The 14,515-nt window shown below is 39.4% G+C and overlaps 1 protein-coding gene across 2 annotated transcripts in view; it reads right to left on the reverse strand.

Moving 5' to 3' along the window:
- The window catches only part of LOC139934688 (retinoblastoma-like protein 1), a 30,244-nt gene extending 20,237 nt beyond the window's left edge, over nt 1-10,007 (reverse strand). For both annotated transcript variants that reach the window (XM_071929046.1, XM_071929045.1), the window contains exons 1-6: nt 9,762-10,007; nt 6,509-6,642; nt 5,428-5,628; nt 4,547-4,611; nt 926-1,051; nt 176-336 (exon numbers count right to left, since the gene is read on the reverse strand). In XM_071929046.1, the coding sequence (XP_071785147.1) occupies nt 176-336; nt 926-1,051; nt 4,547-4,611; nt 5,428-5,628; nt 6,509-6,642; nt 9,762-9,899 (825 nt within the window). In that variant the 5' untranslated portion in view covers nt 9,900-10,007. The remainder of the gene's footprint in view (nt 1-175; nt 337-925; nt 1,052-4,546; nt 4,612-5,427; nt 5,629-6,508; nt 6,643-9,761) is intronic.
- Nucleotides 10,008-14,515: the final 4,508 nt, after the last annotated feature.

Below are 14,515 nucleotides of genomic sequence, written 5' to 3' on the forward strand. Positions count from 1 at the left end.
ATAGTGTCCACTGCCTTTAAACCAGAGGTTATTGTTTCATATCCAGCTCTAGTCAATTTTTCTTTGTTCAACCAAAATCATTTACAATTTACCCAGTCGGTTTCCCTTATAGTAAACTATTTGGTAACAAGTAAAAAAGAAAATCCAAAGCATTAAATCATTCTAAATTGTTTACCTTTTCTTCAATGAGTTTTCTGATGTGAGGTTTCCACCAGTGTTCCTTGATGCCCTTTGCCTCCAGTACTAAACCATCGTGTAGTTCACATAACTTCTCTATGATGCACGGGCAATCTTGTGGCACTGCGTAGGTTCGACTTAAGTAGTTCTCTGGAAGACCTGAAGAAATTATTCAAAATGAAAATGTTGTGAGTGCAGTCAAGAAAATAACTATAGCTAAACACAAACAAATCTCACTTACTGAAATAAGTTTCTGAGCCAAATTACCATGTCCATCTGTAAATGCTTATTTTTGCTTAGCTGGAAAAGGGTTTAGCAACATTTTCTGCTTTCAAAAGCAACTATATGATAGAGCTGCTTCACAGGAAAATATTGCCTAACAGTTTACTACTCAGCAGAAATGAGCAGGTTACTAGTCACAAGAAGTGACATGGTATTTGGCTGGTAAACTTATTCTGGGAAGCTGTTTTTGAGGCGCTTAGCTTATTGTTGTGCTTTAAGCATCTAGATATTAAGCCCTTGTCTAAGTCACAGACCGAGGTCCAATTACATGGCTTATAGGCGCTTACGGGTGCAAGAAATGAGCGCTGACAAGCCTATTCCACAGGTTAGCAGGGAATTATTACTAGGCATTCTTTGTTTACTCAGCTAGCTCGTAATCGAAGAATGCCAATCTCAAGCGCAGAATCTTCTGCTTAACCAATTTATAAAATTGGGCTGAGACCAGAATCACTCTTTCTTAGCTCACCTGAGAAGTCTGGATTGAGGAGGTCTCTACGATTGGCCAGGACAATGTTGGCAAATACCAGGTCCAGACAGCACAGCAGTAAGTGATATGAGTTCACAAGATCATCGCTGATGGCTGGGAAATTACCTGGGGATAAGGACAAAAATGAACATTGTTAATCATTCTGTCAAGTAGACAAAAACATTTGAAGCACGTGCTTCAATTTTGGCACATTAAACCATTTTTGGGGAATATTTGGTCTTCAAATCTTCTCACAAGAACAGAATCAATAAGTAAAAAAAATTCTGTCAGTTGAACCTGCATTTTTTTTAATGCATATTCAACTGTCAGAATTGTTTTAAACCTGTTTAAAAATTTAATGGTCAAAAGACAAGTATGGTCATCAGACAGGTATTCATCAGTATAAGATATTACCCAGTGAGGTGGTATCACTTTTTAACTGAAAAGCACAAGACCACAAGATTTGTCCAGTCATGAGTTTAATGGTCCCACGCTACAATCATTGACCTTGGACCAGCCGGTCTAGTGTCAATTTAAGCCATGAACTCCTGCCAAGACAAGTTAAGAGGTCAAGTACTTTTGAACTGAATAATAACTCACTCTGTATATAAAAACAAACTCAGGCTCAAATTTTGACCTAGACTGGGTGCTTGCATTACTAGCAGAAAAATGGTCATCACCAAATCGCGGGGAAGGACACTTTTGAATAAAAGCAAGCCTACAGCAACCTAAGGAAGTAAAAAGCATTTTGAGCAACAACATTTCACTTTGAAGTTATGTGGTGATGTAAAAACAGTTTTTATGACAACAAATTTGAATCTGAGACTTAGATAGTGTATCCCCATCAGGGAATATTCTTCCTACATGACATATTCGCTCAGTACTCTTGGAATATTTAAAAAATAAAAAAAATTTGGAAACTACTTTTCAAATGTTAGTTTTATTGTCTACATTTACATTTATACAGGATGAAAACAACAAAACGATTCCAAAAACTACAGGTATACTTTGCCTTTGAAGAAAACCGTGGAACCAGTCTCTACAATAGCAGTGTGTAGAATCAAGTATTTTGACAACCCCGTTACAGCCTTGTGGATTCCCCAGCCTTCTCCTAAATTCAAGACCGAGGCTGGATTTCCCACGGAGCTAAGATTGATCTTAAACTGTTAACTAATCCTAATGCTAAGCCAAGCATGATGCCACAATACAAAAATCACTGTGGCAATATTGACAGCTCATCTTCAGATGAATCTTAGTGCTTTGTGAATGAATCTTAGTGCAAGGTGACTTAGTCATTGTAATTCATTTAGATCGCACTCAGCCTGCAACTTAAACATCTGACATCTGAACAAGTTTAAACTTCTCTTAAAGGAACACGTTGCCTTGGATCGGACGAGTTGGTCATAACAAAAGCGTTTGTAACCGTTTTTTTATAAAATGCATATGGTTGGAAAGATGTTTTAAAAGTAGAATACAATGATCCACACAAGTTTGCCTCGAAATTGCGTGGTTTTCCTTCTACTGTGCGAACTAACATGGTCGGCCATTTATGGGAGTCAAAATTTTGACTCCCATAAATGGCCGACTTGTTAGTCAACAAGGTAAAAGAAAAACCACGCAATTTCGAGGCATGTTTGTGTGGATCATTGTATTCTACTTTTACAACATCTTTCTACCCATATGCATTTTATAAAAAACGGTTACAAACGCTTTTCAAAGACCAACTCGACCGATCCAAGGCAACGTGTTCCTTTAAGGTCAACGAACTTGTGCTTTGCACAGAAGTAGGGTGTCGGGCTCTACGCCTTCCTTTCAGGCACACCAGTTAGTTTTTGTCCCGGTTACAATCGATCGTAGGCAGTAAAATGACAAAAAAACATTGGCATTGCTAATAAGTGTAAACCATCCCATTTTAAGTTGCTAGAATTACCCCAGACATGTTTTCCCAATCCCATGCAGAATTTAACCTTTCGATTTTTACTTAACGACTTAATGACATCCGATAGTGGCAAAAACCAATCAAACTTTCACGCTCAGTTTTACAAGGAGACATGGTTGAAATGATCAACATTCATATTTCAAGATTATAAAATTACTGATAAATGTATGATTCTGATAAAAAAATAAAGACAAACAAAACAACACACAAGTTTGAAGTGCCTTACCAAACAACCAATGATGTGTTGCATTCAAAAGTCACTTGCAAACTATGCCACGTTTTATACCCATCCAAATCTGGAGAATTTATGAGCACACCTCAAATTTTGTACAAATAATGTACCATCGTTCAAGTACATACCCAGTAGAAAAATATCAAACCCAAAGTGGATCATATAATGCCCAACTTATTAAATTACTGGGTTGCCAAAAAAAAAGTCCCAGGCAAGTTACAACATGTCACAGGTAGAAGCAAGTTTCCCAATCCAGGTGATGACAAACATCATTAACATAACAAAGGACTGTATTATTAACATAACACAGGACTGTGCCCCCCATGCAGAGGTCAACTAAGCAAGGAACACCCGACTGCTGCATGGTAATGAAGCTCACATGACTGGGCAAACCTATGAATAATTCAACAGGGGGCTTGAAGTTTTGTACTTTCAATGAGAGGGTGTACAGTGAATCAGGGTTACTCATGAATAATTCATAAGTTGATAAGGATTACACAACCAGGGCCAGATTTTAAAAAGTTGTTTGGCAGTAAATACCGCTTGACAAATTTCTTTGCTTTGCAAAAGTTGAGTGGGACACCAGCCACAACAATGCAAGCATGAAGTAAGGTCAACTGGTAATTTGTTTCTGCTAAGTAGCAATGGGTTCTGTGTTTAGGTAGTTTTTGTGCTTACAGGCTTTATGAAATTTGACCCAGATAGAGTCGTGGGAGGGAAATGTTTAATGCTTAATTCACATTAGACACAACAGGGAAGACTTGGTGAGTCATGAATTATTCATTACATGATTTGAGTAAAAGAAATACCTAGCGCAATAATTTCTTTTCCACAAGGCCAGAATCAAAATAATATGTTGTCTGTTTTTTCTTTTCAAACGAAAATGTTATTTGTTTTTATCAGTGATTAAACTTTGATGCTCATAAATATTGAAAGAATTGAAGGATACATCAGACACAAAGTTGCACATCGTTTAAAAAAACACATAAAGTTATTAAAATTAACCTTTGGACTTATTCGTCTTGGTTTAGCCCTACATAAATGAAGATGTATACGCCAGAACTAACACATGGCAATTTCATTTCAAAAGGTGGTCGCGCTTTAAGATATCGCAGTAAATACAGAGCGACTAAGTCAATGCAGGAAGAATAATGCTTCTCCTGTTCCAGTTTTTTTTTTCAAAACCTTTTTTTACACAACCAAATTTTTCCAAAGTGAAACTCAATTGATTCTTAAAATGCTTTACTAATGCTCAAAAGCTGCTGTCGGCGTCTAACCAAAACTTGTTGATGATATTAAGGCGTCGATTGAATGTGGATGGGTTACGGTAGCTTGTTCCAAAGTGTTGGAGCCAAGACCCCAAAAAGCACGTTTGCCATAGCATTACATGGCGCAGAATACTGTGCAAATTCAACAATCCCTAATGTTGTTATTTTAAAAGTAAGCTTACCTTTGATGAGAGTGAACAGCGTCCAGCAGAATGAGAAGAGTTCAGAGTTGGAGCATGGTTGCCTCCTACAAAACAAAACCCAAATTAATATGCCTCGTTAATTTTCATACCGACAAAATAGAAACAAAGATATTTATGGACATCCAGAAGTGAAACCAAATCCCAGCTGGGGGGTCCGGTCATTAGTTCTCAGCTTCAAGTGCATGTTGGTTTGTTTATTTAGAAATTTGAGACTCGCAGAAATGACCGAGCTGCAAAACAGGAGTCTGCGAGGCAGGAATGTTGGAGGGAGGACGTGTCAGGGTTTAGGGGGGGGGGGGGGGGGGGGGTCGAGATGTTTTTCTCAATGGACAAATGCCAGAGGATTTTCAGATACCATTATGGCATAGTATAATGATAAACATTAAGTATAATGATTAACCAAAATAGATACATTTGTATTCATATTACACTAATATTTCTGGTCTAATAAAAATTTGGAGGCCTCGTTGACAATTTCTAGACACTTGACCCTTCGTAATTATCTCTGGCAAAACTGAGGTTTGAGGAAAAAGTCTATTTTAGTAGGCATCTGAATGCACAAATAGTTGCGCATCAAGGGTGTTTTCTTTTTTCTTCATTATATTCTCTTGCAACTTTTGATGACAAGCCAAGTGCAAAAATTCACAAGTTTGTTATTTTATGCATACATGTATGTTGGGATACACCAATTGGGAGTACTGGTCTTTGACATTACCAATCATGTCCAGTGCTTTTAAAAAAGATACCGGCAATGCAGTATACAAAGCAAAAACACAAAACTGTCAGAATTGTACAATCACATCTTTACAAGCCCGACGCTGAAATCTGTGTGAACAGCAAGGCCTGTATGAAATGCTCACCTCTGTTTGCGCCCCCTTGGTACACGCGGCTGTTCATTGGTTACGCTCTTGAAGATGTCCAGGTAGATGGGCTGGTATTTCTTGAAGATCACTGTCGAGACGTTGAAGTTGCGCTCGAGGCGCTCAACTTTGTCACGGAACTGCTGGGGTAGATTTGCCATGTCCTCCCACTTCTTCATCTTGCTGAAGAACTGAATGACACTGAAGGAGAAAATCAAATGTGAAATCGTTTGTAATTAAAGGGTTTGGTTACTTTTTGTTTGACACATAACACACGCATCCACATATTTACATTAAATTTGCATGGTTTAAGGATAATGATGGTATATACTATGTCCTGAGGTGCAGTAGTTTTTGAGAAACGAGTAAAACAATTTCATAAAAATAATTTTTGTCTCAGTGAGACAACATTTATTTTAGCATGTACAACAGATTTACTTGACTCTCCTGAAACTGTTGCTCTGTTCTATTCACTTTTTTTCTAAAAAACTTGACGACTAATGAAGCTGAAACTTCTATACATGTAAATAATACATGTGGCATCTTTATTCTCAGTGACTGGGGATTCATGTCATGACAAACTTGATCTACAAAAGGTTTCATAAACCCTTTAAAACACCTCTCCAGCAGTATCACATTTAGGTTAGCATGGTATAACATTATTCCGTACATCAGTGGATGATATTGAATGGTCAAGGAGTAGGAGGGTTATTATTAATACATGTACAGTTTTGGTAATGAAACCAACACTTGATGTCTAATAATTTAACTGAATCACTGTAGCTCGCAAGCCTCAGGAAACCTGTAAACTAGGGTCCTTGCCATGTGAATAAGAAACACCAGGGCTTATACCTACCCTTTTACAATAATAAAGTGTTTTTGGTTCTTTTTTTTTTGCAAAAGCTACCAATCCTCCACAGGACCTACGGCTTAATGTCCCATATAAAGTACCAAGCAATTAGTTAATGAATCTTGCTCTAAAGGAAACAAGTGTCATGACCCTCTCCCAAGAAAATTTGAAGGCCTGAGAAGGTTTTAAGAAAATCAGTTAAAATCCTAAGAAATTACACCATTGACATACCTTAGCCTTGCAGATCGCAAGAGACGAGTCAGAGAAACGCAGTTCCCTTCCACAGTTCCATTGCCAACGGTGGGTATTGTCGATCTGCGACATGCTACGTACAACGCGCAGACAAGCCAGTGAAGATCATCTCCCTAGTTAGAAAGAACGCACAACAACAATTATAACCCATGATTTGTACACAGGCTATGGGGGACTTTTGGGACGCTAGGTGGCAGCAGACTTACCAGGTATAACCATTGTTCTTGGTTTTTGTTCCCCTGCTCAGAAATTTGTAAACAATGAAAATTCACCTGGTAAGTCTGCTGCCAGCCAACGTTCTCGAGTCTCCCATTGCTGTTTCACTGCACATGTGCTTAAGTAAACATCATAGATTTTTGGCCCCTGATTCAATTTGAATGACGGCCTTTTATGACTCGGAGATTCTCCCTAAAATTTCACCAAAAAAGAGCACCTTCATGACAGAGAGCACCTTCGTTACAAGAACATTGAGGGCAAAAAAATTACAAAATTTTGAATCTAAAGATCATGACACATACTGAGCAGATGAAGGTATATGCTCAGGCATGATACTTCACAGAAATTAACAATTTTCTCATACATGTGTGGAGAAATTGCCTTGGTGCCCTTGCCCTTTCAAAGACAAAACGCAAAGGCCTGTATGCTACAGGGCCCAGGAAGAAGCCGATGGAAATCAAGAGTACTTGCACGATACATGTATACAGTACATACGCCCCATTGGTTTTCTCCAATTAAGTGACTTTTGGAAACTGAACTTTCTTGTTGTGATTTACACATGTTTATAAGTTTGAACTTCTTGTCGTATAATGGCAATGCTAAGAAGTAATTCAAATTCACATAGGGGGATGGCTAGTCTGAATAAACTCCACCCGGCCGTACGTCAAGTTGTCTGATCAACATTCGACTTGTCTGACATTTGAATGGACAACTCGTCGAGGTCTCTGAACCGTCGAGTTGTCCAACATCCACAGATGCCATGGGCTCTATGGCCCCCTGTCTTGGCCTTGGTGCTCCTTCAAAGTTTCCCTTTGATTTTTCCAATAGAAATGCCTATTGCAAAATTAAAACGACCTTGCCCTCTCAGTCCATATACAGACCTGTTACTTCACGGAGGCAACGAAGGTGATTGCCTCCGTGTCCCCTGGTCATTGCCTTGGTGCCCTTGAAATGCTCCAGTACAAATTTACAATTTCATCATAGGGTGCCCTTTACCAAGAAGAAAATGCCTTGGTGCCCTTGCCCTTTAAAAAACGAAGCATACAGCCCTGCATATAGTATCAGCAGGAGGCAAGATGTTACTTCAATAAAAAACAAAGTTTCTTTTGCAGAGATTTTCCCACTAGTTGTCATTTACAGTTGCTCTATTGTGGAGATTAACTAAAATGAAAATGTGAAAATTTTGCTAAATTTCATGAAAGATTGTAAACATTGATGTCTTCATGAATATTGTTAACTGATGTGCATGTGCGATGACATTGACAAACTGACCGACTTCACTGTTCTCTAGGTAGCTTCTATGTGAATAGTCAAGAAGTCAAGAAGTTTTTAGTCAAGAAGGACTAGGTATTCATCACCCATACCACGCAAGACCACCAGCAGCAGTACACAAACCAATAGCAAGCACTGGCAAGAAGCGCGAAGTAAAACCAGCAGGAAAGATTTCGAAACCCCGACAGTGACACCACTTTTTCACTTGGCTCAGTTTTAGTTACTAAATATATTGAAATAGGCAACTTTATCTATTTAAAAAAAATACTTTTTAACTCATTGAAGATGTTGAATGAGAGGTAAAACTAACTGCCGCTTCTTCAGCGAATAGTTAAATTGTCTGTATCCTCCCACCACTTTTTCATTTCTCTTAATTAAATGATATAAATGAGACGTTTCTCTTTTTTGTGTGGTGAAAAACAGTTAGTTGCGATAACGTAACCCTCCTGCCGACGGCGGAGCCGGAGGGTTACGAGTCACTCCCATTCGAATGCAGGGCGAAATGGTCAAACACGTACAATTTCGACAGCTAGTCAACAGATAAAATTTGCTCAATTTTTACCCCTTTCGAAAATCATGACATAAACTCTATGAACACGACCTTAATCCTCAATATCTAATGAATAACATTCAAAACACCATTGAGAAAGTATTTTGAATGAAACAGTCACAAATTTCCCAGGTTCTATTTTGAACCTGTCGCTTCGCCATTTTGTGACTTCCCGATGTTCATTGCTGTTGGACTAAACCATTCTGTAAAAGGGGTGTTATAAGGCAGCGCGACAGTGTGTGTGCGCTGTCCGTTTACTATGCCCGCTGTTCACTCACTTAAAGCACTGCCGCACTGCAGCACCCCTTGTAACACCCCTTTTACAGAATGGTTTAGACAAACTCGGCTGCGTAGTCAATTCAATTGGCTGGTACCAATCAGCGCATGGTTCAAAAATAGAACCTGGGAAATTTGTGACTGTTTCGCTCCCGGAATCTGGTAAGTTTTCGTCCTTTTTTTCAAAAAATATTCTCAATTGTGTTTTTGAATGTTAAATTCATTAGACATTGAGGATTAAGTTCGTGTTCATAGAATTTGTGTCATTATTTTTTAAACTAAAGTGGTAAAAAATGAGCAAATCAGTTGACAAAAATATTTCGCCCTGCATCGAATGGGAGTGACTCGTAACCCTCCGGCTAGCCGTCGGCAGGAGGGTTACGTTATCCAACTAAAAAACAGTGGACTGGTGGCAGGATACAACAATCTTTCTGACCATGATTGTTTAAAACAGTTACAGTTTTTGCATCGGTTTATAATACAACTTATTATTTTTTTTTATTAAGCCTACAAATAAAAGTCTCAAAGCAAGTCAAAAACTTTGAAGTGAATTGAAGTTTTGAACATGTTGAGCATGTTGAACGACATGAACTGAAGATGAACGAGCTAGGCCTAGTTAAGAAGAAGAAGGGCTAATTATGTGGAATTGAACAAAAATGTTGCAGCAATCAAAAAGAGAATGTATAAATCAAACTCCTCTTTACCATTAGTCTTTTCAAGACAAGAGGGTGGCAACGCCAATGAAATTAACAACATAATATTACAGAAAAGCAAATTTGTAATGTCCGGAATCTGGGCGTGAATGGAACGTGGAAAACCAGGGCAGGTCAAACAGTAGGCTACACCGTGTAAACAAGAGAGACTTTTAAAAATAGAAAACGTTACGCAATTTGTCACAGCATCGCCTTCACAACCCACCTCCAGCGTATAATTTACGCTTATTCGTTCGAATGTATCCCATGCCTCGCGTCCGGACGAATCGTCAAGATTTAGACCCAGACACAGCTCCTCAAATCGTTGTTTTATGTCCAATTCTTCTGTAGTAGTGGCGGCCATCTTCGTTTAAATCCCACCTAAATTACACGCAAATATTATCTTGCATGCAGTCTCTCTACGTATGTTTTTCTAAGATCGATTTGCAGTACGTTACGCTACCACCATCGGGTTGTGTATGCACTCTAACCCAAGCTGAAAATGGCGGGAAATCCGCATCACTCCTTCAGGAAGTGTCCATTCGTACAAAAATAAGTCCTATATTCGTGTTGAAATTCAAACGATTCCGCAGTAAAATTCACTAATTTAAAGTTAAACTGTTTGAAATATCATGTTTATACTTGTATTTGGTCAATTTGTATGTTTTTGTTTAAATATAGCCTAAAAATCAGCTGTTAAAGAGCGCGGATTGATATAACAGGGGCTCAGATGACGTTGGATTACGTCATCAAGGAGGCGTGGCTAAAACCACTGAACCTTTGCCAGTTCTCCAATAAAGCTTCTCTGTACATAAAATGGGTGGGGCATCGAGTTCAACAGCATCGATTGTATTCAAAAGCCGTGGGACGTAGTAAATTTTCCCGCCATTTGGGTTGTTTACAGTACGGCTAAAAATAGGCCCGTGTTTTGGGGCACGTGTGTGCGGCATTCTGGCAAAACTAGATAGGCTCGTAAAAATATGCACAATTCACACGTGCACACATAGTGGTTTGTAGTATCAACATGAAGTTAAAAATACATTTAATGAATAGATCTATAAAAGGTGATTATATTTTATACAAATTTTGAAAATAATTATTGATTTTTGACATTTTTTGACCGTTGACTCCAAAATGACCTTAAAATCCAAAATCAAGCTGGGCATCCACCCTAATAATCGTCTTCGAGCCCACGATCTATACATCTAGCATGGATGCCATGCCAGCCATTAACAAACTATGTCGTCCAAAATGTAATTTCACACTTTGGCTAGTCTACCATGACCATTATAGTTGCTATCCTCCCGACGTCTTCCTCGCACTGAGAAACAGTCGACATCGACAATGCAGCACACAATATTAATGTGAAATGCAAGTTCGGTTTGTTTTCATGGTTGGCTGTGACCACAGAGAGGAGTACAGGGGGCTATATAAGTATGGAATTATTTGCAGATATTTTTTTGGGGGTGCAATACCTGAAATTAAATCTTGTAACTCTCTCGAATCTTGTATTAGAAATAGCAATGCAATTTAAAATCTAAATTGTCGGGTCAAAGTGAACCTCCATGGTCCGACCATGCATTACTTTATGGACCATGGAAGTATACCTGCAGCCTGCTGCTCGTCCATCGCGCTGCATTCACGCACGACGATGCTGGGCCCAGGTCACAAGAGGGCGCTGTTCATTATTTACAAACGTTATTACCGCAAACCTTTCCATTTTTATTTTTATTTTAGAAAAGGAGGCCACATTACGCGTAGTCTTGGCCCAAGACGATGGTGCTTGATTCTGGATAGTATGGTGGCCCCAAAGGGACATCGCATAACGCAAACGTGTGCGCACACGTATGCAATGTCGTGAAACAAATCGCGAATATATGCGCACACGTATACAATATCGTGAAACAATTCACGAATATGTGCGCACACGTATGCAATGTTGTGAAACAATTCGCGAATATGTGCGCACACGTATGCAATGTCGTGAAACAAATCGCGAATATGTGCGCACACGTATGCAATCTCGTGAACCAAATCGTGAATATGTGCGCACACGTATGCAATTTCGTGAACCAAATCGTGAATATGTGCGCACACGAGTGCGATTTGTTTTGCAATGTCGTGAATTTTATTGCATACCATGTTGCATACCATTAGGGTGATGTCATAGTTGTGGATAATTTGTTACCGATCTAGGGAGTACTGTGGCGCTACAGCAGGCTCCCTCTGTAAAGCATGTGTATACCCAGGAACTTGGCACCAGGCCAAGGACGACCACACGCCTCGCTTGCCTCACAACAAAGACTACTGCTGCAATGACTACCGCTTATCTCACTGTTGGAAAGAAACCCCCCAGATCATTAGGCATTTTATTCAAAGGTATGCAACATGGTATGCAATAAAATTCACGACATCGCAAATAATATTCGCAGACGTGTGCGCACATATTCGCGAATTGTTTCGCGACATTGCATACGTGTGCGCACATATTCGCGAATTGTTTCACGACATTGCATACGTGTGCGCACATATTTGCGAATTGTTTCACGACATTGCATACGTGTGCGCACATTTTCGCGAATTGTTTCACGACATTGCATTCGTGTGCGCACATATTTGTGAATTGTTTCACGACATTGCATACGTATGCGTACACGTTTGCGATATGCGATGTCCCTTCAGGGCCACCATAGGATAGTGTACTACGCGCGGTTGAATCGCCAAAGCGCGCCCGCCACGGTATGATTTAGTTACGTGGACGGCTCGAAATCTAGACTACACTCTGCAAGCTACCATCGTCTTGGCAATCCTGCAGCGCTGTGTTAACTTTTTCATTGTTTTCTTCTACAGCTTTCTGTAGAACCAATCAGCGTGCGATCGTTGTAATAAATTAACATAATGTTTAGTTGACCCCGGGGTCATTCATGTTATGATTACACGGCATTGGCAGCTCCGTGTTTGTCGTGGAGGAAAAATCGTAAGAAAATAGGAAATATTCACGACTATGAATGTTAAAGATGAACAAGTGAGCCGAAGTTATATTGATCTGCTATCTAGATGGCAATTAATGAACGACTATGTCAAAATACACCAGCTAGTGCCCTCTCTGCGGACGGTCTGGTTTTGCGATAAACTCCGTCAGTTCTCGTGTGCTTCGTCTGCTGCATGCAGGCAGCAGTTGGACTATGGAGGTAGGATGTCCGGGTGTGAATAAACTATAGGGAACTAGAGCATGATACCACATACGACCAACGTTTGCAACTGAGCAAGTCATGGATGGATCCCAAGTCATTATGTAACTGCCAGTGTCACAAAGTGGTGAGTGGAGAGAATCTTGTTTATATTGATCGAATCTGTATAGAATTAGAAAACGTAAAGTCATACATTGTAAGTAGTCATTGTTTGTCATGTTTGAATACTTCAAAACTTGTTGTTATTTATGTAGGTAGACCTCCTTCCTGCTAAATAGCAGTGCTATTTCATGATGCGAAGCACAATTTTCTTGTGTCTCACTTATGGAAGGGCAGCTCGTAAAAGTATTGCCTCACCAAAATCCACTTTGCATTCACATTCGAAGGAAGTATGAGCCTACTCCTTGGTTTTGTTTCGGTTTGGAACGAACATAGCCCAGCTTTATGTGAGATTGGATTTGTCTGACTTGAGTCACCAACACTTCAATGCACACAGATTCATATCCCTCGATTTGAAAATGGCTCATTGGCTGACATTTATTTTTTAACTTACATTTTTCTTCTGTGCACAAGCAATTAACACTTGTTTGCAATTACTATAGTTGGGTTGATTGATGATCGTAATATTAATAATCAAAACAGATATACATTTTACATTAAGCTTGATGCAGAAAAAGTTTAGCACAATAAGACCCAATATAATCACTGAACTTATTCTATGATTTGTATTTGTTTCATTCTTCTGATAGGGCACATTTCCAGGAAAGGCTTTTAGAGAACTGCTGCATGCCCACCTTGGAGTACTGATACTTTTTAGGCCTCGTCTTGTCGGATTAATGGGTAGTCGACTGCTCTGCAATTAAGGAATGGAGTTCTTGATTCAAGAGAGACAAATCTGTGACAGAATCAAGATTCAAGCGTATATAATTGTGGAAGAGATATTTTGCTGTTTTGCAGAGGAAGTCTCAAGAGAAAAGGAAAAGATGGAACATCATATTAACTGTCAATCAAGAAAGACGTATGTGAAGAACTGTACTCTACATTTTGCTGCATAGTTCCACCACTGTATCACAATTTATTGTCGACATGTATCATACCATACCAATACAGAGATTGACTTTCAAGATGAGTTTACATAGCTTTTTCAACACTGTGGGAACTGTGTGCATACTCTTAGCAACCGATGCTTTTGGACTGGGGTTGATGTTTGTCATTATTTTGAACACCAAGATGAAAATGTACAACTAAGTGGAAGAGTTGGGCGAGATGAGCAACATGGTCTTTCAACTGCCATAAACTATCTAAGACACAGAGAATCAGATGAAAACTGCATTGCACCCCACAATGTAGAAGAGTGGTCGTAGGCTCAGCCGCTCACACAAGTACATAGTACAAACAGTATTGTGTATAAATAACTGCTGTGATACCTGTGCACTTTAAATGCTGCTGTGGGAAAGCCTGTGATTGGCGATTAGTGGTACGCACTACGATTGATGTCGAAATCGCAACTAGTTATTGCTTAGTCGAGTTGCGACTGCCATTATTCACCTACTCCGTAAATCGAGCCACCACAACAACTAAAATAGTTGCGACTATTCCTGCTTGCTGAAAAAATTGTGTCGCTCACAGTCAAGACTTTTCATGACAACATAATTTTCCTATGAAACACAACCAGACATCAGTAAGCCTGGGCCACTTGTGTAAGTTACTACTCGACTAGTCACACCTCAAAAAGTCATGACTACGACACTAGTCACGACTTGTTTGCCGCAGGGACAATATGGTAAAT

This window comes from Asterias amurensis, chromosome 3 (assembly GCF_032118995.1).
Source record: "Asterias amurensis chromosome 3, ASM3211899v1".
Taxonomy (NCBI): Eukaryota; Metazoa; Echinodermata; class Asteroidea; order Forcipulatida; family Asteriidae; genus Asterias; species Asterias amurensis.